This window comes from Pararge aegeria, chromosome 9 (genome assembly GCF_905163445.1).
Source record: "Pararge aegeria chromosome 9, ilParAegt1.1, whole genome shotgun sequence".
Lineage (NCBI taxonomy): Eukaryota > Metazoa > Arthropoda > Insecta > Lepidoptera > Nymphalidae > Pararge > Pararge aegeria.
Window position 1 is genome coordinate 8,166,293 of NC_053188.1, and position 24,329 is coordinate 8,190,621.

General features: G+C 36.5%; 1 protein-coding gene across 1 annotated transcript; it reads right to left on the reverse strand.

The window, feature by feature from the left end:
• Positions 1-2,370: 2,370 nt before the first annotated feature.
• On the reverse strand, positions 2,371-22,272 carry LOC120626461. Its single transcript, XM_039893986.1, has 6 exons — positions 22,252-22,272; positions 15,997-16,162; positions 7,326-7,437; positions 5,144-5,285; positions 3,510-3,639; positions 2,371-2,501 (listed from the first exon to the last, which is right to left on the reverse strand). The coding sequence occupies exons 1-6, from the start codon at positions 22,270-22,272 to the stop codon at positions 2,371-2,373; spliced, it is 702 nt and encodes a 233-aa protein (XP_039749920.1).
• Positions 22,273-24,329: the final 2,057 nt, after the last annotated feature.

The following is a 24,329-nucleotide window of genomic DNA, read 5'->3' on the forward strand; positions in this document are numbered from 1 at the left end:
GTTGCAACTTGAAACGTGAAAGACAAATCAATAAAACAAAAAAACGCACCTTCGGAATTTTTATCAGGAATATAAAACGCAAAGTGGTACCACATGGAGGTTTTAGGGTAAATGTCACGTAGAATTTTTCTGAAACGTTTACATGAAATAAAATTTTATTGCACGTGTTTTTGCTGCACTTTCAGTTTAGCCTTTCACAAACAAAAACTACATTGTGAAAGTGCATTTTAACTCCTATGACAAATTCTAGGCACGTTCAGTTTTAAGTGCTCCTACGTAGTGTGACGATGAATTGATGATCCCCGTTAACGAATAAGCCTATTTTAATGCAGGAATATCACCTATCCATTTACGTTCACAAACCTACTAAGACTTTCAGCTACTTTCAGCTACCACTGAAAGGTGGACGAAAAAAAAAAATTAAATCGCTCGTTTCTTTAAGTGACTTTTACAACTCCCCCTGCATAGCTAGAGCATAGGCAGGAGATAAATCTTTCATCCCCCATTATATCCACTGAAAAGGATTAAAATATACTGTTCCACCAGCTGCCAAACCACGTCAATGGGCAAAAGGAGGAGTTTACCTCCTTCGATATTTATATAATAATTATTATTTTTTTTGTGTTTGTTATTATCTAAAACTTATGTATTAGGAAAAATAAATTAATAATATTAACTAACATAGCTATTAAGTTTATTGTGAATTACTAACACATGGACCTTTGTAGTCTGAAATAAATGCAATACAATATAATAAATATCAAACGAATAAATTAATTATTGTTTCGTTATTTTTCTCGAAAAGTGGATAAAACTGAAGAAGATAGACATTTTATAATAACCCAAAGAAGAAAATGTCTCCTGCCCATGCTAACCGTGCTTGTCATAAGTATCGTAAAAAAAGATATCCTAAAATTTGCTCTGCACTTGTATCACTGTGTAATGAAAAAGGGCTGATACAGTAAAGCTTAAATAAATAAATATACTACGACAATACACACATCGCCATCTAGCCCCAAAGTAAGCGTAGCTTGTGTTATGGGTACTGAGATGACTGAAGAATATTTTTGATAAATAATATAATATAGATATAAACACCCAGACACTGAAAAACATTCATGTTCATCACACAAACATTTTCAAGTCGCTGCCGACTACGCCAATCGGCCGTCAAATTTATCAGGGTTTTAAGTACAAAGATTCTTTTTTGTGTTAAAAGCTTTTTTTACATGAAACCGTACTACTTATACCTACTCAACTATCAAATGTACCCATAAAACTTTTTGGGGTCCGGACGTCAAATGCTATGCTTAGATAAAACAGATACGTCCTTCTGCAAATTATAATGATGAACAACGTTGCTGCGAAGTGGTGCATTGGTCGTGTGACGCTCTTCTTAGAGAGGATTGGGAACGCTCGTGCCGCCAGGCTTTTTAACCTCGCTAAAAGCCTTTTTAAAGCCTTGCTAGGTCGAAAGAAATCTAAAGAAGGAGTAGGAAATAATTCTAAGAAGTTGGTGCTCGACGACGACTCCACGGCGACGGCAAATAAATACACAAAAAAATACACAGAAAAGTCGACACAAATGAATCTATAGGTGCCACCGATTTTTTAATATGTCTACACAAGACCTTGGAACTTGGAATCCCCTACAAAAGCCCTATGTCTATGAGCGAACATCGTTCGTCGTTCGTTCGTTCGTTCGTCGTCGTCGTCGTCGTCGTCGTCGTCGTTGATATAATAGTAATGATATAGTCAGGTAAGGTGTATTGATAATACATGATATACTTTATATCTATTGTTTAGTGAAAATGACTAACACACCATGAGGTATCTTTGCATCGTCTATGTCTCTCACAAAACTGAAGTGTATCGATAATGTACCTGTATACCGATCGGCACATTATCATGAATATTTTTAAATATATCTTGACAGTTTTTATTAATTAAATAAGAATTATTAGCATTTCGTTAAAACGTTTCGCTACTCATTCTCATAAATCATGTGCCAATTATCAATTTATAGTTATTAGAAATTTAATTATTTTCCACTTTACAAAATTACTGTAACGAATCTTATTATAAATCTTAATCATACCGTCTAGCTTTTTCAATCAATAATTATTAAAAGTAGGTACTTACCCCATTATTGTTAAAGCCCGCGAACCCGATCGGAGCAGCGTGGTGTGTCTTAATTCTTTATCCTGTACCCAGCAGTTGGACTCCAATAGACAATGATTACAACCTACCCCAGTACATATGGCATATTTGTCACAGTCTATATTATCAAAATAAAAGGGATATATGATACGAACTTTAGTAGAGAAAATATTTTCAATACCATCGACATATCCCACTGATGTAATTTGACTACATTTGGACACTGGTTCCAAATCCATTGGCGTTGACTCGAGTCACACAAACTACTCTGGAGTCTGGCCCGATGCAAGCGTCGATGTTATGGCATGCGCCTTTGATCTCGCGGTAGATGCCGACATCGTCTTGTTAGTGTCGTGAAAGTACATCGGACTACTACATGGCTAGCGTAGGCAGTAGATAAAAAAATATTACCCCTACTATATCCACTGACGAGGAATAAAATTTACTTTTTTACCTGCCAAACATGGCAACAAGAAAAAGGAGTTTGCCCCCGATTCATATTACACGCATATTATTTCCTCCGAGTTTGCCCCCGATTGATATTACACGATTATTATTTCCTCCTGCATATTTTATGCTCGGAGAGTGAATATAACTGTTGGAGAAGATAACATTTTATACTTTCCCCGTGAAGAGAGTACATCCTGCGTATGCTAGCCATGCTAAAGCCAGTAATAATCCTTTCCTCGCACTACACTTACTGTGTGCAGCACGCTGATGAATTTTTATTATTGTGAGAATTAGTTCCAACTATGGCTACCGGGATGGATAAGTTTTACATACTTTACAGCCCGCGAATACGTACATAACCCGTGAACTGAACGGTCAAAGCGTCAAATAAATGCCAAGCGTGGTAGATCGATCAACTAATCCTTACACGATCCATACTTCCATACTAATATTAAAGATGTGTTTCTTTATTTGTCCTTACTTTACACCCTAACTAAGCAATCGAATTTGGCGTAGAGTTAGTTGAAAAGTCGGAAAGTAACATGGGCTACTTTTTATCCCAGTAAAACAAACGGTTCTTACGGGGTTTGTAAAAAAACTGCGGACCACGACGGCAAGAGTATATTGTGCCCTCCTTAATAATTATACTTAAGCACAATTGTAGCACAAAATGGCAGGTAACCTTTTAAATCGTATTTTTTGAAATAGTAATGATACATTGAGTCTCGACACAACCAAGGTTGTATTATCAATTTTTTAAAACTCTGTAGGGTCTGTATAGGAATACGGACGTATTTTGAGTACGACCACATGAGTGATATTGTGTCTATGTAAGTATAAGTTGATCAATTTACATCGCCTGGAGAAGTTTTATAACAAAGACAGAGGTAAGTTCTTACCCATGTCGTCAATAAGCGGTGCCATTCGCAGTGTTACTCCGACGAGAAGGAGGCAAAGAAACAGCAATAGACACGCCGTCACCATGATGGTGTAGCGCGCCCGCCGTGGTAGTTCGTCGGGGTCCAATACCTGGCAGACAATATAAATAATAATAAATATACTTCGACAATACACAAATTCCGGGCTGGGTAGAGGGAAATCGCTCACTTTGCGAAGTGTTGCAATGGTTATAGGTAGGCCATGAGTTTCCACTTTCACATGGGACATTTGCTTGGTCCGTCAAATAATTTTATGAAAAGTACTAACTACTTATCACAGAATTAAGAATATACAGAAACCAGGTACACGACTATGCTAAGCATCAAAAACTTCTCCACTTTAGTAGTGATTCTCGAAAAGGATAGTCACTTTATTCCATCCGGCAATTGACAGTAATTATATTACCTCTTATGTTCTAAACGTTTACCATAAAACGGGAAAAGTTTGTTTGCTAGCAACATTCTGCGGGTGTGAAGTGAGGCGTGCGCGGGCGTTTTCACTGTTTTTAGACACAGTGCACTTCATGTAATAATGACTTAATGAGGGTTCTGTATGTTCTTTATCCTGTGCTACTTACCATATGTCTGATATGTTTAATTTAGGCAGAAACCTATTAATATACAAATAAAAAAATGTTTATTCAAGACGAACCTTTGAATATTATTGAGCCAAAAATCAAACAAGGTTTATAAATTTTTGTTGATATTTTCTTTATTTTCTGTTATAATTTTACTCGTTATTACACATCCATAACTGGTCTATAAATAAGTAGTAAAGTTTCTTTAAATGTATGCAATAAGGCAAGAAGCAGCGCCGTTTGTCTTCAAACAATCAAACGCACTCTAGTAGCGTTATACAAAAACAGAGCTTGCTTGGTATTTGACCAACCCTCCAATAGATGGCGCTGTGGTTAAAACTAAATGCTAGAATCTGAAAACAGATGGCTCTGTTATGGAGTTAGCATTAGCTCAGTTTTGTTTTGTATGTTCATGTTTTTTTAAGATGTTAATATTAGGTACATGCATATTTTTAAGGTGCTATAAAAGATTGCGATGACGATCTAAGTGCACTGCTAGACTAAAGGCCTCTTCCAACTAATCACCACAGTCCACACTGGGCAGACGGGTTCGTGATTGCGGTAGATGGTAGTAGTACCACGCACAACGCTTCTGCGAGTTCCCCGTTATATTCCCTTACTCGTCAGCAACGGGTAGTGGACGGATGGTGAAAATTGCATCTCACAGTATAACTTATGCTTCGAATAAAATATTTTGTACTAGCTGTTGCCCGCGACTTCGTCCGCTTTTGTTTTTGGTTTTCGAAAGACATGTGCTTCATAAATGTGGCAGCACTTTATGTATTTAGAATAGCTGAGCCCGGTGTAAAATCGTCAAACACTTTCGTCCCCTCTCCCGAGAGAACTGAACTTAATTTCAGGATAAAAAGTATCCTATATTACTTCTAATACCTTCAGGAATATGTGTACAAAGTTTCGTGATGATTGGTTTAGTAGTTTTTGCGTGAAAGCGTAACAAACAAACTTACATTCACATTTATAATATTAGTAGAGATAGGGATAGGGATTAGTACTAACGTGTATAACTTTAGCCTGTTCGTCGATCGCAGAAACAAGTAGAGTGCGATGTTTTCTGGGCTTCTGTGGATGGGTGGGTGCGTGCCGTCTGCGCTTGCGTCTCCGCCGCTCCATTTCCAGCTGCTCTGGACTGTTGAGCTCTCTTCTGAATAAAAATACAAAAAGTTTATTTTAGAAAAAAAAATTCTCAGTGAATTCATTAATCTATCTCCCAGCACGGCTAGAATGGGCAGGAGACAATTATATCCCGGGGGAAAGGATATAAATGTATCTTTTTCCACAGCTTTATCAACTTTCAGAGCATTGGCACACAACTGGAAAAAAATATCCAAAAAATATATGTGGTATAATAAACGGGGGTAAACTTCTCCTATTCCATATCCCCGTACTTAAGTAGGTGGACACGTTAATTAGGGGATATAATTTTTGTCTCCTTCCCGTGCTAGCCGTGCTGCTCGTAACAGTTAGGAATAAAAAAACCAATCTGTCCCACAGCACTTAAACTTCCTTCCTTGATGAGTGAATCCGAATTCAAAATGTCACGTTGCCACCCACTTGCCACTTACGTAAATCACGACATTGTCACTGAGTGCACGTTTCCAAATAAAGTTTATAAGATATCCAAAACATCTTTAATCTCTCACAAGATGGAAAAATGAATGTTAAAATGTATAAAGTTATTTGTTGCTGATGGAAAAGAGCAGCAGCTGAGTTTCTTGTCGGCTTCCTCTAGTTAGAATCTGCCTTCGGAACCAGTGGTAGAGTCACTATAGAGAGACTTTTCATAAGTGCTTATACAGTAAGCTTACTGGACATAAATTAATTATGAATTTTGATTTGCTACTTTGCGTAGATATAGATTTTGGATAGGAAAATCATTAATGTTGCTGTGATTCCTATATGGGATATATTCAATTCTTTAATAACATGTAGAAATGTCTTGACGGATGCTGATAAAATTGGTAACCAGCGTATTTAAAGTCTTGAAATAATCAAAAAAATATGTCTAAGTATTCATAATAACATACTTACAATGAAATGCAAAAGTTTGTTAGTTGTTTTGCCTTCTTTTACCGAGTCAATTAACCCTTTAACATAGTAAATAGTAATAGTAGTTAATTTTATATTTTAACGCGAGTCACCGAGTAATATATTAAATCAATTAAGGTTCCCCGAATGGTACGCGTGGACGAAACCAGTTTACCGATTAAGCTTATTGTTCCCCGTTTGCGACCATAAATTACGGATTAAAACTTTTAACATGGAAAGTTTTTCTATAAAATTTCCGGCCTTAAATATGTATTTTTTATTAATGTTTAACTATTAACCAGAATGGTTGCTACAGCGTCACAGACGGGTAGGTATAGCGCGAACGCTCTACCGTTAGATAGCTGATGGAAATCATGGCGAACGCAATGGCTTTTCGTAATCAGGATTATCTTCTATTAAAATAAAGAAAACTACCCTCATAACATCAAGCCAAATTGGGTTGGTACAATTATGATTTATGCAGCTCTGTAACATCCCTTTCACCTGTATGAGCTAATAAACAAAATTGAATTGAATTGTATAAGACTCTACCCAATTTCAACGTCATCCGGTCCCGAGCGCTACAGACTTATCCCTTATCCCACAAGCCCATACCCAACGTGACCCTAAACCAATCCGATCCTCACAGGAACGCCCTTAGTACGGCCCTGCGATGTCGTCTCAACCTAGGGCTAAACTCCTAAAGAAAATTCGCACTTTGCCTACAACCAGTGAAGCTGCTAAAACCTTTATTATGGTTTACAGCTGCAGGCAATGTGAGACAATTATGAGGCTTGAACCCCAGGTCAGAGATATGATTAAGGGGGTGACTTATTAAATAATCTCTTCTTTAATAATTTAAGTCTTACTTTATGCTTTCGAACTGCCATTGCTTCATTAACTTCAGTCTAACTTTTCTAATTCTTAAAGGACCATAGACTAGATAGATATAGCCCACCAGATATGATTAATGGGGTGAGTTATCAAATAATCTGATCTATAATAATTAAGTCTTATTTTATGCTTTCCAATTGCCGTTGTTTCATTTATTTCAGTCTAGTGGCTTTTCTAATTCTTGACGGACCATAATCCAGATAGATATAGCAATATGTATATATATTGTATTTATGTTATTGTTTAAATAAACACATACCCATGGTGCGTATGCAATTTGAGCTTCTTCTTATTGACCTGCCTTTGAAACTCATTCTCACACCAGTGCGCCGGAAGTCTCTCACCAGGGCTGCCTATGATCGATGCCTCCTCTGAAACAAGTCATTAAATTTATGTTTTTATGCCTGGGTATAGAAATGTTCAAATTATTATGAATTTGGCAGTGGTATCGAAATGGCTTTAACAGTGGCGTGCACTTGGTTTCTTACCAGGGTAATGCATACAGCAGCAAAATTACATAAAACGACAAAAATCCACCTGCTATACGAGTTATATATCAATTTTAGGGCATGCAGTGCTTTTGTGCATGTATGAAGTGCACGCCACTGGGCTTTAAACATGTTGAACTAACTCCCGCGGTGGTTATTAATATTGTTTACAAAAATCTACGCACAGAACTAAGAACATAAAGAATCCTCATTCAGCCATTATTTTATGCAGTGCATTGGTCCCAAGAACAGTGAAAATCCCCGCGCTCGTCTCACTTTACACCCGCAGAATGATGCTAACTCACAAACCTCTTCCCATTTTCACATGTTATGATAATAATAAACATTTAGAAGTTAGAGGTAAAATAATTGCTGTCAACTGCTATGAAGTGACTAACCGTTTGTTCGAAAACTCTACTAAAGTGGAGTGGTTTTTGATACTTCAATATTAGTAGTACACGGTTTCTGTATATTCTTAATTCTGTGGAACTGAGGTGATAAACCTGAACTCTGTATTTATAATCAGAGGAGACGATTTTAAAATAGGATCCGAATAAACTCGGAAGATTTATGATTCAGTAAAGACAAAAACTAAAAGACTATATCCACCCGCATACGTGTACATGAGAGTACTCGTTTGAGGTTTCTATAATAACTTTCGGGATAGGCAGTACTTTTACTTTGCATACCTCACCGCAGTACTGAGAATTTCCTGACTGAACAACGCAATCCTTGATATTTTTTTAAGTTTTGTCGTCCTCCCTGGTATGAAATTAAGGATACTAGTTCTTAAAGTCTATAACAATAACGTATATAGGTGGTAGGTCTCGGGTTCAAATCCGAATTGGGGAATTAATGTAATTTAAGATTTCTTTTTGGTCTGGGATGATTGGCGGCTTTGGCCGTGGCTAGCTGCCACCCTACTGAGTAAGATAAGACAGACGCATGCCGCCACGCGATTCAGCGATTAATTTTAAGAGTTAATTTGTATTAAGAACATAATAAAAGTTTTCTACACGAATTATGTATCTGTAATTTAACTGTAACTGAGTACTAACATTCATTCCTGAATTTCATAAAAAAACAAAGCATAACCCCAATATTGCAACTAAATAGGTATAATACACACTACTGTGGGTTCGATTCCCACAACTGTAACTGTGGTGTTTATTTGTATATTTTAAGTAGTTATGTATATTATTCATAAAAATATTCATTAGTCATCTAAGTACATCTGGTTTTTACAAACTATATTGTACTTACTGTTTTAAACTGGACAAACAATCACCCGGAGAGTATACGTAAGTTCAATCTTATTTAAATAAATTGCTATTCCCTGCGCTTTTCACCAGGCTATCTACAGTTCCTAACGAAATGTTATATTAAAGCATAATGCAAGCCGCCGAGATTTCTCATACTTTAATCATAAACGTAAACTCCCATCGCGGGACACTTTACTACTATTATTTAAGGCTGAAATCGAATGTTTCATCAAAATCTTACTTTTTACACGTAAAAAATTTGTTAAAAGTTAAAACTTAACCATAAAAATTTACAAACATAAAAAACTAATTTTTCATTTAATAACATTAGTATTTTTAGATAAATCTATTCACATGATACGGAATAAAATATAGGTATATCAAAGCAGTATTCTCATAACTTTAAAATTTTAGCCAAATATATTTTCTTTGAAGTCTTTTTAAAAGGTAAGAAACTTTGCGGTGCAATTATTTCTGTCAGATGACGAGTCGAGCGGCACGTAGATAGCCAGCTTCAAAGAGCTCTTTATAAGCCACCACTGCAGTTCGCAAACACACCGAAATAACGCAAAATAAACCACACAGCTTAAGTTTACAAAATAAATTTCCAAGTAGTTTTTAGTTTAGCATACACGTTAAAAAAATGCTTGCGGTCTTACTGCATAATGAATATCTTCTTTACGCTACTGATTAATTATTACTTTTTTATTTATAATACGAGTAAATACTTATATATCTTTTTTTTAATCCTCCACAGGTTAGCCATTCGGCTTCACTGTATTCTGTAACATTCACCTGATGCAGTCTAAGATGGTAGTGGGCTAACCTGTTACAGAAATAGCAGTAAGCCCATCCCCCTTAACGGTTGTTTTGCGGCTACCGGAACGTTAAATACGTTGGTGGACTCCCTTCCTATACATATTATCATGATCAACATAATAAAATAAATAAAAATAAAATAAAAATCGTTTATTTCGTTTCTTACATTGTAAATGATACATGTTGTAAAGACCTCCTAGTAAGCATCAAAATACCTGTGTCAGGAGGCCTTACTCTTCCATAGCAAAAACAAGATAAAATTAAAATAAAACGATTGAGTAGTGTGTCTTGGTGTGTATGGTGTGTTTATGTTTGTGTGTGTGTGCGCGTGTGAGTGTGTGTTTGTGTGTGAGTGTGTGTACATGTTATTAAGTGCGTCTATATCCATTACATTTTAAATAGAAATAAACTGAAGAAGCACCTCAGTTTCTTCATAGGTTAGTGTAACATCACCAATATCCTATAATGCTGGACTAAAGGCTTCTCGCAGCACGAAAATTTTCCCAAAATCAACAGGCTGGACGGACGGCTTGGTGATCGCAGGAGATAGATGTTTGGATGTGCTGTGTGGTGACGACAGATTATGAAATATTTGTCACCACCCCCTAAGTACAAAACCCCCATTCCAAAGAACTGCCAGCAATCCTCTGTGCTACCATTTACTACGATCACCAACTCGTTTACACCGCGTGGTGATTATGAGCAACCCCTTCCGATCGAAGAGAGCCTTTACTCCAGTAGTGGACTGAAATAGGATATTGATGATAGAATAAAATAAACAGAACAGCAGTTGATGTTGTTTTCCTAAACGAATATCCACACGAATTCTCAGATTGTGATATAAAATCTGCTGCGCAGTTCTTCCGCTATGTGACCTTTTTAAGTGACACCGTCACCACTTCAATAACGTTTATATTTACAGCTTGTTTATTTTTAAACAGGTTTACGTAGGAAGCTATTAACTGTAACAATATAAATATTAGAAGCAAAAATAAACTCGTTGTGCAGTTTACTAGGCTACACAAAATTGCAAATTCATTCAAGGGCAATTGTATATTATTTTATAACAAATTACAAAATGAAATCTTTGAGTTGTCTCTCAATAAGTTCAAAGTTTATATAAAACGTAAGCTTACAGAAAAATCCTATTATAACATTAAGGATTATTTAAACGATAAAAAGCTTGGGTGTGAATTGCTCTAGCTTCATAGCTTAATTTAAATTTACTGGAAGATGGTGATAACAGAAAAATAAATTTACCCGGCTAAGTTTGTTGTGGGCTCTTCTTAGACCAGGGCGCGTTTGGAACCCTCGTAGCTTTAGATTTAAGATGGCGAACGAAGTTATCACCATCCCGTTACAATTATGTACACAAATATGTATGAACGCTTCATAAGTGACTGTGATAGGCCTACATGAATAAAGAAATTTTGAATTTGAATTTGATGAGCCCTGATTCAATATCATTAACTTCTTTATACTATGCTCATGGGGTGGATTGACCGTAGAATCACATCATCGATATGGCCACCAACACAGACCTACGTTTCGACCTAGATTAGATATCCCGTGCACGTAGTTATATCGGCACTTACATATCATCCGAAATCTAAAGCTATGTTCCGAAATAATAAGTTTAGAAAAGTGTTATTGTTTTTTTGTAGAAAAAAATCTTTAATCTGCGACTACTCGATGGTTTTATCCAGCTAAAGGCAAAGACAGATTGCTAGTTTAAAATACCCACATCCTGCAAAATGACCTGTCTTTATCCGTAACTATGAAGTTTAAGAAATCTCTGTGCGTGTGCGTTGTGAATTAATTGGCAAAATGTTTAACTATGTGTTCAGTATCATGCAGTTATACATTTTCTCAATTTACACTTTAATAAATCTGTTAGATCTTGACCGATTTCGATAAATACTCTATTTTTAAAGTAACGACCAACTTCTTTTGGCGCGTTTTGAAAATCAAATGAGAGTAATTCATTTTTAGAAAATAAAATCTCTTGTGGATTTATCATAAAGTGAAGTTAGTTTTCAATAAAATAATTTTATTTGTTCGTCCATTGTTAGTATAAAAAAATTGATTTGAATTAGTCGATTATTTTATGAGACACTATTTGATGTCACGTTATGGAAGCTCAGTAAAAGAGCATCTGTTTAGAGTTGTTAACCCGCAAAAAGAAAACACACAAACAGACAGGCTAACTTTAAATTAACCTATGTTATATGTACCTGATTCATTAAATATCATTCTATCTTTATTTGTTTAAAACTGGTTTCGCATCGAAATATTTGCAAAATCGGTTATTACGTTTTAAAACATTCCGCACATGTTCCGCAAGCTGTAAATAACCAAGCGTTGGGTTAATATGGGATTATTTGAAATTCAGTAGTTAAAAATACCTGTAAAATTTTGGAATAATTGAATTTAATAGGAATTTGCAACGAGATTTAAAATTGGTATTGGCATCATTTTTTTTCTAAGAAAAATAATTATTTTAGGAAAATTTATCTAACAAGATAAATACAAGTACTTATTTTCAGTAACAACATAATCTTGTTACTGAAAATAAGTTTCCACGGGAAAAGTTAAAAATCAAAGTTCATCTTCAAAGTCTAAACTGTGCAAAAATGTTTTTAAAGTGCCGAAGTTGAATTTAATAGAATTATTTACCTTTTAGTTACCCACTTTAAAAGTTTGCCGACTGTTTACCGTCACAGTAATTATTTTCTTGAAAGTTCAAAAGAAGGTACTCGAAACTCGAAACGCTTCTTGAGAATATAAAGTCGCTTTTTAAGTTAGGGAAAATCTCAAATCACCGTGTTCGCTAATTGTTTGACAAGAAGCTTAAAATCCATAATACATCCTATATAATAAATGCAAAAGCATGCTTTTTGATTGTTTATTCATAGTTTTGTAACCTATGCTCGGGTCAAACTCTGCACTATTCTTTTTGCATGGTGAAGCATCGGCTACTTTTTACTATTTTTGTCCCGAAAATACAATGTATACATACAAATACAATATATAATATATACGGATGGCAGATATATACATTATGGATAACTCCCAGGCTAGTAGGTTTCCTTCGCAATTCAAGCAAGTTTCATTTAATTACATAAATTAAAAAAAAACTTATAACGTCGACGTTATTTGCCAACCAACCTTGATTAATTAAGACTTTAATGAACCAATTTTATTGGTCTCGACAGCGTGACGGATTGCAAATTCATTCTGGGTATTATAATGTACAATTTACAATTTACCTACTACGTCGTAGAACTTCCACGTAGAGGCTATTTGTAGTTAACCTACGTTTACCCTCTACAAACAAACTTCAATTTAGTTAACCAGTTTTATGTACTGATGTTATCTCTGTCACACTTCACAACCATTGCTGAGTATCTGCGTATTTTTAATAATCATTATTTTTAGTTAATAGTTATTTTATTATTTATTTTTAGTTAATTTAATATAAAACAAAAACAATACATTTAGAAAAAAAACCTAGATAATAAAGTTCTACCATGTCCATCCTTCATAACATCCTTTGGTATATATATTGTTGCTGCCGTCCGAGGAGACCTGTATGACGGCAACGTTGCAAGCAGATAAACAGTCTGACATAGAATCTTCTCCTTTTCTGCAGTCAGTTTAAAATATGAAAGCACACTGACAAGGACATATCTTACGGAGTCAATACATAAAAGTCACAATTCCGCCGACATAGCCCCGCGGCTGGTGGACCAGAACCATTTTGAGAGGACACTGTCTGACTAATGTCACCAGCATGTCACCTTGCTTGCATGCTTTCTATAGTATAATAGAGGTCAGTGCTTGCTACTAACGTGGAATCAGGTCAGTTGCTTGGCGATTTTGGAAGTTGTTGATTTATTGCAATTCAAAATTTCTTTATTCATGTAGGCCTATCACAGCTTGCTTGCAACAAAGCTGTGTATATGGCAAATGCTTTGGTCAAATTGACTTCTTTACAGATATTCCCGGCGGCAGCCGTCGTTACAGGTAGAACAAAACATGCCTTTTACTCTTTAGGATAATTAAAAGTGTACACGCTGTGGAATTGTTGTATGCTGTTAATGAACGCTACTGTTTAGTAATACAAGCGAGGCTAAGTTTGGAAATACAAAGAACTAATTGCACCGGCTTCTCGGGTACAATGCCTGTGTGGAAAGAGTGGGAAGGGTCGTAGTTCAAAAATCATAGCCAAGTGCGGATTGCTTCATTGCTAAGTGGGAACTCTCGAGCATGGAGGTATTCTCACGTTGTTTTTCTTTACCGCCGAAGCTAGTTATATTTAATAACTCTAAACCCCCATAAAACCGAAAAGTTAGCGGTACGTGCCGGGTATCGAACCCGGTCCCCCTGAGAGGGACCGAAGTTGAACCTCTAGGCGTCACATGGAATTTGCAGTCCAAGAGTTTTGCGGGAAATTTCGGTATTTACTGCGATTTTTTTTGTCGATAATATTGCCTGTGGGTGTATTGAAGAATTGAGATACAAATAAAATTATAGTTGACTATTATAGTTTTATAGTAATAGAGCATTTTGTGACAGACCTCGTCTGGGGAAGTACTATCGTCATGTTTATTTCTGCCGCTAAGCAGTATTGTTGCAATGCTGTGCGGTCTACGAGGTATTTTCGATTGGTATTCCTAAAGGCAAAACTACTTTAATGACCTAGTTTTTCCAACTCACCGATAAAACGGCACTAATTTGATTGGATCAGTCTATTGACAGATCCAATCAAATTAGGTTTCAAGTTGTCGCCACGTCAGAATAACTATCACTAACAGTATCGAGTAGTACTTCATTTGCGTATTTTCTAATAAGAAATCCCCTAAGCGGATGCCTGCACCGTAAAAGGAAACTTTAATGTCACTAACTTTGGACAAAGTCATACTTTCAAACAAGCACCCAACCCTTAAATTTTCATCATCTTAGGTGTGGGTTTCGTGAGTAAATTAGCTAATATCACTCAAATAATTCTCTCCCTTCTTGTGAAAGTTCAATTAAAATCCGCTGTCCCAAAGATTAGCCCAAACCAACTGACCGAATAAAAACAAGAAGCAAAATAGTATTTAGACATAAATGTAATGATGATATTCAAAGTAACAATTGACGGACCAAGTAGATGTTCTACGTGATGGGAAAAGCATACTCCTACCAGTCTTTAAAAAGAGCAACAGTTTGCAGGATAAAGGACGGAATACGACCTACTCGTGTAATTTACACCCTGTGTCCATTCACCTGAGGTGTAGCTGTAAAGCTTAATGTGCAATAATACCGGGAAACAAAGTTTCGGTTTAAAGGCCATGGCTTTAAACCGAAGCAATCATATTAGTGGAAGAAAAACCTCCACTACTAATGAAAAATATATATTCTAGAGACTGAGAGATTGTATAGATTCTAATGCATTGCGGAACAACCTGGCATAGCTCGTTTCGTCTCTCGACCACCTGGATGGCCTGCTAAGCTTCTTGCGTGAACTCATTTGGCTGGAGTGACCCAGAGAGGAGGCGCATGAGTTGCCCTACGCAGATCGTACAGTTCTGGCTTTACAAAGCTTTCATGACCGATTCCGGTCAAGGTGGTCCAAATCAATCTCCAGAGATTTTCTAAATACGTGCGAGATTTTATAGTGCACAAGTGTATGCGCTCACCATTTCAATAGTCCGATTGGACGGCAGCTCCAACACAAAAGGAAAGAGATCGGGCGCAGGACCGAGCTTAACAACTTCCGGTTTATAATTGACGTAGTAATCGCGTAACAATTTATCTATATTTATATAAAAGAGAAATTGTGTGGGTATGTTCCGTATAGGCTCCGAAACGGCTGGATCGATTTCGGAGCCGTTTTCGGTTTCCGGTTTCAGTAATGAAACTTTCAGAGAATCTCCGGATTGACCTGGCGAGTAATCCTGTAAAGTTTGGTGACGATCGGAGCACTCCTATTTTTGAACTGTCAAACTGACAAATACAGCTTTTATTTACAATGATGATATTCTATTGTTGGGTGTACATGGGTGTAGATAATGATCTTCACCCGCTCGAGAAGAGAATAGAAGAGAATGAATACGGAGAGAAATAATTGATTTAATATATTATGAGACTTAAATTAAAAATTCAATTATGTATGTTTATTGTTGAAATAAAATAAAGCAAAATCTAGCCCGGCGAAGCGGGCTGGGTACGCTAGTATACAATAAAAATAAATCTTCCAGTCGATCTGAGAACCTGCTCTTTTTTTTAAGTTGGTTGTAAAATATGTTTTTCAGTAATTAAGGAATTTATTATTATTTATTATTAATGGAGTCTGGCAGGAAGCCTGTCTGCTTACCGTCGGACACATGGCTGCGCAGTAGTAGGAGCAGCGGATGGGTGCGAGCACGGCGTCGCGCTTGCTCGGCGTGAAGTGCGCGCGCCTTGCGTTCTACCATGGCCACCAGGACGGCCTCCAGCCGCGCGGCGCCCGCATCCTCCGTGCACACCGCTTTGTCGACCGTCTGAAACGTACCAACATTGATACTTGTATATTTTTTTTGTGCAAGAGAAAGGCAAAGGCGCATGTTGAGAATACCCAGAACAGCCAAGTTTTTTTTTTTTTTTTATATTTTACCAAAGCCTGCTCTCGTATTTCGGGCACATAATACGGCAGGGGAATGATAGCCTAGAAAAAAATAAAGTCACTGGCAACACCGAAAGCATGACCAATCCAAGAGGTATGTATGTACTTTTGTATGATTATATTTCAAGTTGGTTTCAAGTCTTCAGATGACACATGATGATGTAAATAATGAAGATAGAATACCGAGAAGGAGGGACTATTTACTGAAAATATCCTTAAGGATTAATATCTCTTTAAGGATTTTTTTTTCAAAATTCTTATTGTCCAAATTTCAAATTTTTTCTACGTTTTTGAGATATAAACAAAATTAAATGCTTTATTTGTTTTTTTTTATTGCAATTTTTTATATTCTAATATATATATCTAATATCTTTCAATACATTTTTCTAGATGGCATTCCGAATCTTGTCATTTATTTGACTTTCTATTTTTATATTCTTTATATGCATTTTAAAATTTATGAAACTGTACGTAAGTAGATAATTAGTCATTTTAACTCTCGTGCTGTTCTATTTTTATACCAACTCGGCAGTAAAAAATGGCCCTCATTACGTAACAGTTGCATAAATAGCTATTAAATGCTACTAACACCTTCTTTACTGTACTCAGCCCCTACGCCCTTAGGCTGTTAATGACCCATTGCAGGGCACTGGAGTGTTCTTTCATAAGAGAGATGGATCTGTACTACGCCAATACGACAATATAGTAATGATGCAGTCTAAGATGTAAGCGAGTTAAGCTGTAAGGGGTATGGTAGTTATATTAAACCCATACGTCTATTGGGCATCTACGCGACATCGTACTTTAACGCTCAATCATATCATCGGTTGGCGGTACATCTATATGTCTATAGGGTGGTAACCAGCTACGGCTGAAGCCTCCCTGTCGACAAACGGCTTGATTTACTAAGCTCATACCAGATAGATGGCACTAAAAAGACGATAAACTCCACCCAAAGGAGGTAAATCATAGAAATCGGTTCAGATTTGACGTATATATACATCTGCAGAGATGCTTCTAACTAGCTGCATTTTTGTATGGCAATGACAGCGCTTCACTGGTTTGTGCGACTGCTGGCTTTGAAAACTGACTATGAACTCAAATAGCCGGCTTTTTTTCTTATTTCTCACTATCAATATGTATTTGTAGTATATATGGAAATATTTGTATTCAGGGCCTACATTTTATATCCCCGCCAACCCCATTCTTTTTAAAGTCCTTTTACCAAAGGTTGTCTTGGTGAGATCGATTTAGCGATAAGAGGCCTTTGCCAGTTTGTGTTTTGTCTGTCAATTATGTGTGCAATAATATTAAACATAATTCTTTATTTCGGACTTATGTTACTACTTAACAAATATAAATAACCTTAATCTACACAAACAATGACTCAAATTTTACTTGGGCCCCCCCTTGAAGCGCGCCCTACATCACCCAGCACCTTCAGTATCCGCAAAAAAGTCTTCAAACAAAGAAACAAACCCTTTTCCATAGTTGGCAAGTGTATTATTCGGATAGATAGATAGAAAGTCCTTATTGCAAATACAAAAGAAAAACACAGATTAACAAAACAAAAGGTAAATCAATTTTTATATGCGCAAAGGCGGCCTTTTCGCTGATCAATTATCGGAATACGTATCTATTCAATGAATACGAAAATATATTTAAACCGGCGGCACATAATCGACCGCTGTTATCATACCGATAGTTAGGTATAGACGCGTACCCGTCGCGTGGGAACGAAGTGAAACATTTCAAACTTATACAGTAATCACCGGTCACTATCGCACGGTTGTATTGATTGGTGGTACATCATTATATTTCTGTTATTGTTGTGTATTGGCTGTATAGCTTTTGCCCGCGGATTACATAATAGAAAATTACAGAAAAGATACGTGTATTGAAAATTGAGTTCACTAGGTATCAGATACTTTATTGTATTAGAAAAAACGAATAGCTTTATAAATACTAAAACAATACTCTCCAAAAAGAAAGGGAAGTTATGAATTGCGTCGAGATTAAATTATATGAAGGACAAATTGTATTTCTCTTTTGAATCGTAAAAAGAACAATGCGTACATAACTTGGATCATTGTATGAATAAATAAGTAATCTGACAAGCAACGAAGAGTAGGTGGATTCGTTATATTGTCTGGTGCGGATTTGTATACGTTGCGGAATGATATCCGAATATCTGGAGTATGGATTAATTCTATCAATCAAATATTTTTTGTTTGTGCGGTGTATTTTATGTTTCTATATAGTGTTATCTTGGAATGTCAATGAAATATAGATATTATATTCGTGCTGCAGAAAAATAATCGCTCGTAACGATATACTTAGAAGTAAAGTATAAATGCGAAAGTACGTTTGTTCGTTTGTTTTAAATGGCTGGCTCAACTGTTAAACCTATCTTGATAAAATCTGGCCCACATGTATTGGACATAGTATAATATTTATCCCGTAAAAACTGCTGGTAAAAGATAACCGCCAGGTTTAAAAAATTGCATACCTGTGCATTGCTTGTACAACGCACTCATCCTTACTTAGTTTGTTTCTCGGCAACGGTCATATGATACTTTGAGTACAGGAGAATAAAGAGTTTTAGCGGCATTTTTAAAAACCCAAAATTAAAGTCATCAATAAAAACAATAAAAGTAAAAAGCTTTGTATTTCTAACTTTTGATTTGACAATTTGTCAATGTGAGACGGTGATAACAAAAAAGATCACTTGGCTAAGTTTGTTGTGGGCTTCTTCTTAGACCAACGCGATTGAAAACTTCGTAGCTTTAGTTTTAAGCTTACGAATTTGGTTATCACCATCATATAACTACCTTGTACACATTTCTCATGTAGTGTACGCATCGTAAGTGCCATCTATGGGTTTACTTGAATGAAGATATTTTTTGTCTTTTTTTTGTTTTGGAAAGTATTTGAAAAGTTTTTTTTTGTTTTGAAAGTTTTGATTAAAGAAAATTTACTACTATGCGGCATAAACACGGAAACAACTAAGAAAATGCAAATGAAACCCTTTTATATTACTTAGTAACTTTGATTACGACGGAAATAATTCATTTATTAATACGAGAATTTAAATTTGACTCATAAAAACACGCTGTTATATTTGCACCTCCAAAATATTGTTTCTTCTTGTTCTTATCCATTAAACTTTTTAATTGTCACAGTAAGTGGTGGTGGCCATCTTGGATCGATTTTCATCAAACATAGCTAAGAACACTCCCGCTTCACCTTTCAAGCTAAGAAAAATCAAAATCGTTTCATCCGCTCGAGAAATACGATGCCACAGGCATACATACGCACACACATACATACACACAGACACGTCAAACTTATAACACCCATTAGTTTTTGCGTCGGAGGTGAAATATGAGTATTTGACATTAAAAAGGCCGATGTCGTAGGACGAAAAATAGTCGACGTGTATTGGTAGAATTAACAGCTACGCCCGTGTACGCAAAATTAAAACATGACACAGTTTCCCCGATAGTAAAAACTGCAGTAAATTCAAATTCAAAAGATGAAAAGTGACACAGTTACCTCGACAGTATCGAACTGCGGAAATCGGTAACGGTAGGCATAAAGCGAATATCCAATGAATCAACAGTGCATGCTCTTTGACGCTTTTGTGAAAATATCGACGAGCTATGGATTATCTGTGTTAGTACGTACACACGTTGGGTTTAGGATTATCTCCGATAAGCCACTTAAAGCCGTCCCACATTACAATTTATAAAAGTGCTAAAAAAAAAAGATTCATTGCGAAGACTCGATGTATTTTTTATGTATGTACAAAGATTCCTCCGTGATTTCTAGACCGTTTTTCTAATTCGAACTTTTATCGAGCTCTCCATGCGAGTTTAATAAAAACTTTAGTTCATTTTGTTCACAGTGCTGTAGTTTGACAGTCCCCTTCAATTATAGGAATCACGCCTATGAGAACGTAAATGAAAATTATCACACAAAATATGGCAAGCGTTTTCTGGCTCAATTACATGAACTTTTCTAGCTCAATTATTGACTACAATGACTTATTTTGCCGCATCAGATAGCCCATCTGTTAAATGGATCACCATTGACTTACACAAGGCAACACTAAGCAGGGCACATGCCCATCCAATCCATCCCTCGTGTCGATCACCCGATGAGTCATGGTATGTCTGTAATTACACCGGTAACCACTCCCTTATAACCGGAAAACAGCATTGCAATAATGCTGTTTTGCGGCAGAAACAAGCTACGCGGTCAAGTTTTGACACAATAAACTTAACAACTACTCAAAAGTTTTCGTGACACAAGAAGCTACGCAAACCGACGTGTCATCTGCACTCTTGAGATGACAACCCATAGGATGGCATCCTGCTAACCTTGGCTTTCTTAACTGTGGCATTCAAAATTTAATCCTGCATGTGGCCAATCAAAAAGCGCGCGTTCATAAAACAGCCTTGATTGGCCGTACGCAAGACGCAAACAACGCGAGTATAGGTAGGCGATAGGCATGTTGTATAGTCGGAAAAATGTAATAGGCCCGTTTTGACATTTGCGCAAGACCATAGAATGTAACTTGGAACGAAACTAAAAGAAACAAAAAAATAAAAATCAATTACATACAGTGTTTTAAAAAATACGTAAATTTTTTTGGGACGTTAAATAATATGAAAGAATATATCGCGAGTATTCTTTTTGCGCTTACTTCATAGTAGCATGCAATTTATAATTGTTGCGAAACGTTCCGAAAACAGTTACGTTCTCAGTCTTTTTTTTTTTTATACTAGAGCTGTAACCATTTTTTTACTGAATATCGAAATTAAATATTGTGTAGTTATCTTTACTGCAAAGAATAAGCTTGGTTCTCAAAATGGGTTCTAAATAATGAGTCTGAGTTGATGTGTCTGACCAAGCGGCACATGACTGAAGCGTCCCCGCGCGCACTGCGCAGTTTTTCGTTCCTCATCTTGTAAAGTTGACTGTGCGCCCGTTTACTATTACGTTAACTATGGCTTTTCTATTTTGGACATTAATTTAAACATAGTGATTTGACTCGATTTTTGTGTTTGTTGTTATATAGTACTAACTCTGTTTCAACATGTTGAAAAGTCGACGTATAATCAACAGCCAGTCACGCGTATTGGTTGTGGAGTTAAAGGAATACTTTGAACGAACGAACACTTTACAATACATAATAATATCAATCAAGTACTGATACAAACTTGAATTGATTTATCGTGAGTATCGAGTACAGAGTCTTATGGTTCCATAACTAGTTACGTCGCGATGACAAATGTCAAAACGGGCCTATTATATTTTTACGACTATAATAAAGATTATTTCCATGTAACTAAAGAATTTATGCAGCGCACGGTAGATCTTTTTACTTACTTGATATTTTTTGGCCAATTTACACAATATATTTATAAATAAATATTATATTATTATAGTTAGATAGCGTACATCTGCTGCCCGCATTACCTGTCCGCATTTATATCTGGTTTTAACAAATACCAAAAAGTAGCCTATGTTACTCTCCGTACTTTAAACTAACTCTATGCCAAAAGTCAAATTTATTGATTGCTTTGCCAATGTTTTGCAGGGCAGGGCGTAAAGGAAGAACACTCAATAAAAAAGTAAGGATAATGTGTTTTTATACCTATAATATTGTATAGTTGAATAAAGTTGCGACGTAGTTTTGGAATGATTTTATTTAAAATGATAATCTTACGTCGGTCGTCTCCTGACGCTTACTTGAAACTTCTTGTTATGTTTTGGCCTATTTACACAATATCCTTATAAATTATAATCCCTTGTTTTATTTTGATATACCCATAACCTATATTACCGTAAAGTTATAACGTAGTAACGACTGCTATGCTGAGTTATCTAGTAGATATATTGCTGCAAGAATTCATTAATAGTGGCGCGATTTTCGAATGATTTGATCTATGATGAACTTACGTCGGTCGACTGCTGGCGCATCGTGAGCGCGCGGCCGGCCCATGTGGCCGATCATAGCACCGCGTCCGCCGCTACCGCGCCCCGCATTGTACCTGTAAATAAAAAATATTATTTATTTTAGTTATTTCACACTTTTTTCTTTAAATCATTATAACTGACTGCCTCGTTGGTCTTGTAGTTAGCATGCTCGACAACAGACCACAAGGTCCTGGGTTAAGTGTGTTAAGAATTGAATGCAGCATCCGAGACCAGTTCAATTATGCTAATTACTGGCCTCGTTGTTGTTATCATCATCATTACCATCATCATGATGATGATCATCATGAACCAAAAAACTTTATATTAAAAATGTAATATGATACATTAATTGGTTAAGGTTGCTAATGATATTTATGTTAGGAGGCTCATTAATTGGAGTGCCATCTAAAATACAGCCACAGCGGGTCGTTCGTGCGTTGGTTTAACGAATGAATGATTAATAGAATTCGGAATGCCCAAATGGTCATACAATCCAGTAAGGGTCCGCGTCGGGCGCTAACGGCCGTTTTATACGATTCTATAACCTCTCCAATGACCCATTTCAATCCAACGATCGAAACGAAAAGGTGCAAATACTATTGAACAAATGTGTGTAATAAATTGATTAATGGAATACCAGGTAAAGATTTATTGAAAGACTACCTGCGTCTCGCGATGTTACCCGTGGTTTATAAGTCTGAACAAGTGTATTTTGTACGATTACAGGTAGTAAACAGAGCGAAGCGGTGATAGCCCAGGGGACAGGACTTACTTAAGAAATATCACTAGCTTTAACGGTGAATAAAAACATCGTGAGGAAACCTGCAAGATTGTGTATATCGATACACAAATGTTGAAAATCCAGTTTTTAAAAAAAAACCCCGACTTTTAATATTAATTACATTATTCTAGTATTCTAGTCCCTACATTTGGTACCCATGTTGGATTGGGTGTTGTAAGAAAATATGTGATCCGCACTGTTTGGCGGTGGCCATTTATGACCGATTTTCATCAAACATAGCTAAGACCGACTGATACAACTTTAACCAAAAAAAACAAAATTTATTGGTTAATCCGTTTGTCAGTTACACACACACACACACAAATACACACACGTCAAACTTATAACACCCTGTCGTTTTTGCGTCGTGTGTTAAAAAAAGAGCGACAAACTATTACGTTCATAAATAGGGCACTTGCTTCTTACACTCAGAGCCTCTACCTCCGCTAGATATTACACGAGAACAATGTCGAAATTACAGTACATTTACTTCAACGACTCTTAAAACACACTAGCAGTAGCCAAAGTAATAAACCTAGTCTGTTTTTCAGGTAAAGTTCTGAAAGTTACATTTTGCATAAAAATGCAAAATTTAATTGGCTTTTATGTTCAATTAAGTGTACCTTCCGGAATCGTTTGGGGTAAACTGCAACCCCGAGCGATTCCAGTAGGTAAGAGGCAGTGGCGCGCACCGGGTTACTTACCAGGTTAAGCATACAGCAGGAAAATTGCATAAAACGGAAAAAATCCCCCTGCTACGAGTTATATATCAGTTTTAGGGTAGGCAGTGCTTTTGTGCATGTATGAAGTGCACGCCACTAGTGCAAGAGGCAACATCCGAACAAAATATGGCGCCATTGCACTGGCCACGTGCGAATTAGTAGACCTCACACACCGATCTCCACACGTTTTATTCTACACCTACCGGTATAAGCATGTGTAAATTAGAAACGCACATAACTCCTAAATGCTAGAGGTCCCCACCACCTCGGTCCCCCGATAAGCAAGCCGAAGAAACCACTAGGCTATTACAAGTTCACATTTACATTTTGCTTATAGTACCTTGGTAATGGGCTGGTCACCACCACCAATGTAGATGGACTACAATTCTAGCAAAATGGGTAGGGCCAGCCAGTAAACGGAAACACATTCATCCACATCGCTGGGACGGAGTGGATGAAAGCTGCCCCAGACAGACAAGTGTGGAAGGATAGAGAAGCCACTTTCACCCATCCTATGGGATCAATCTAACATAAGGACTAACATACTACCACTAACT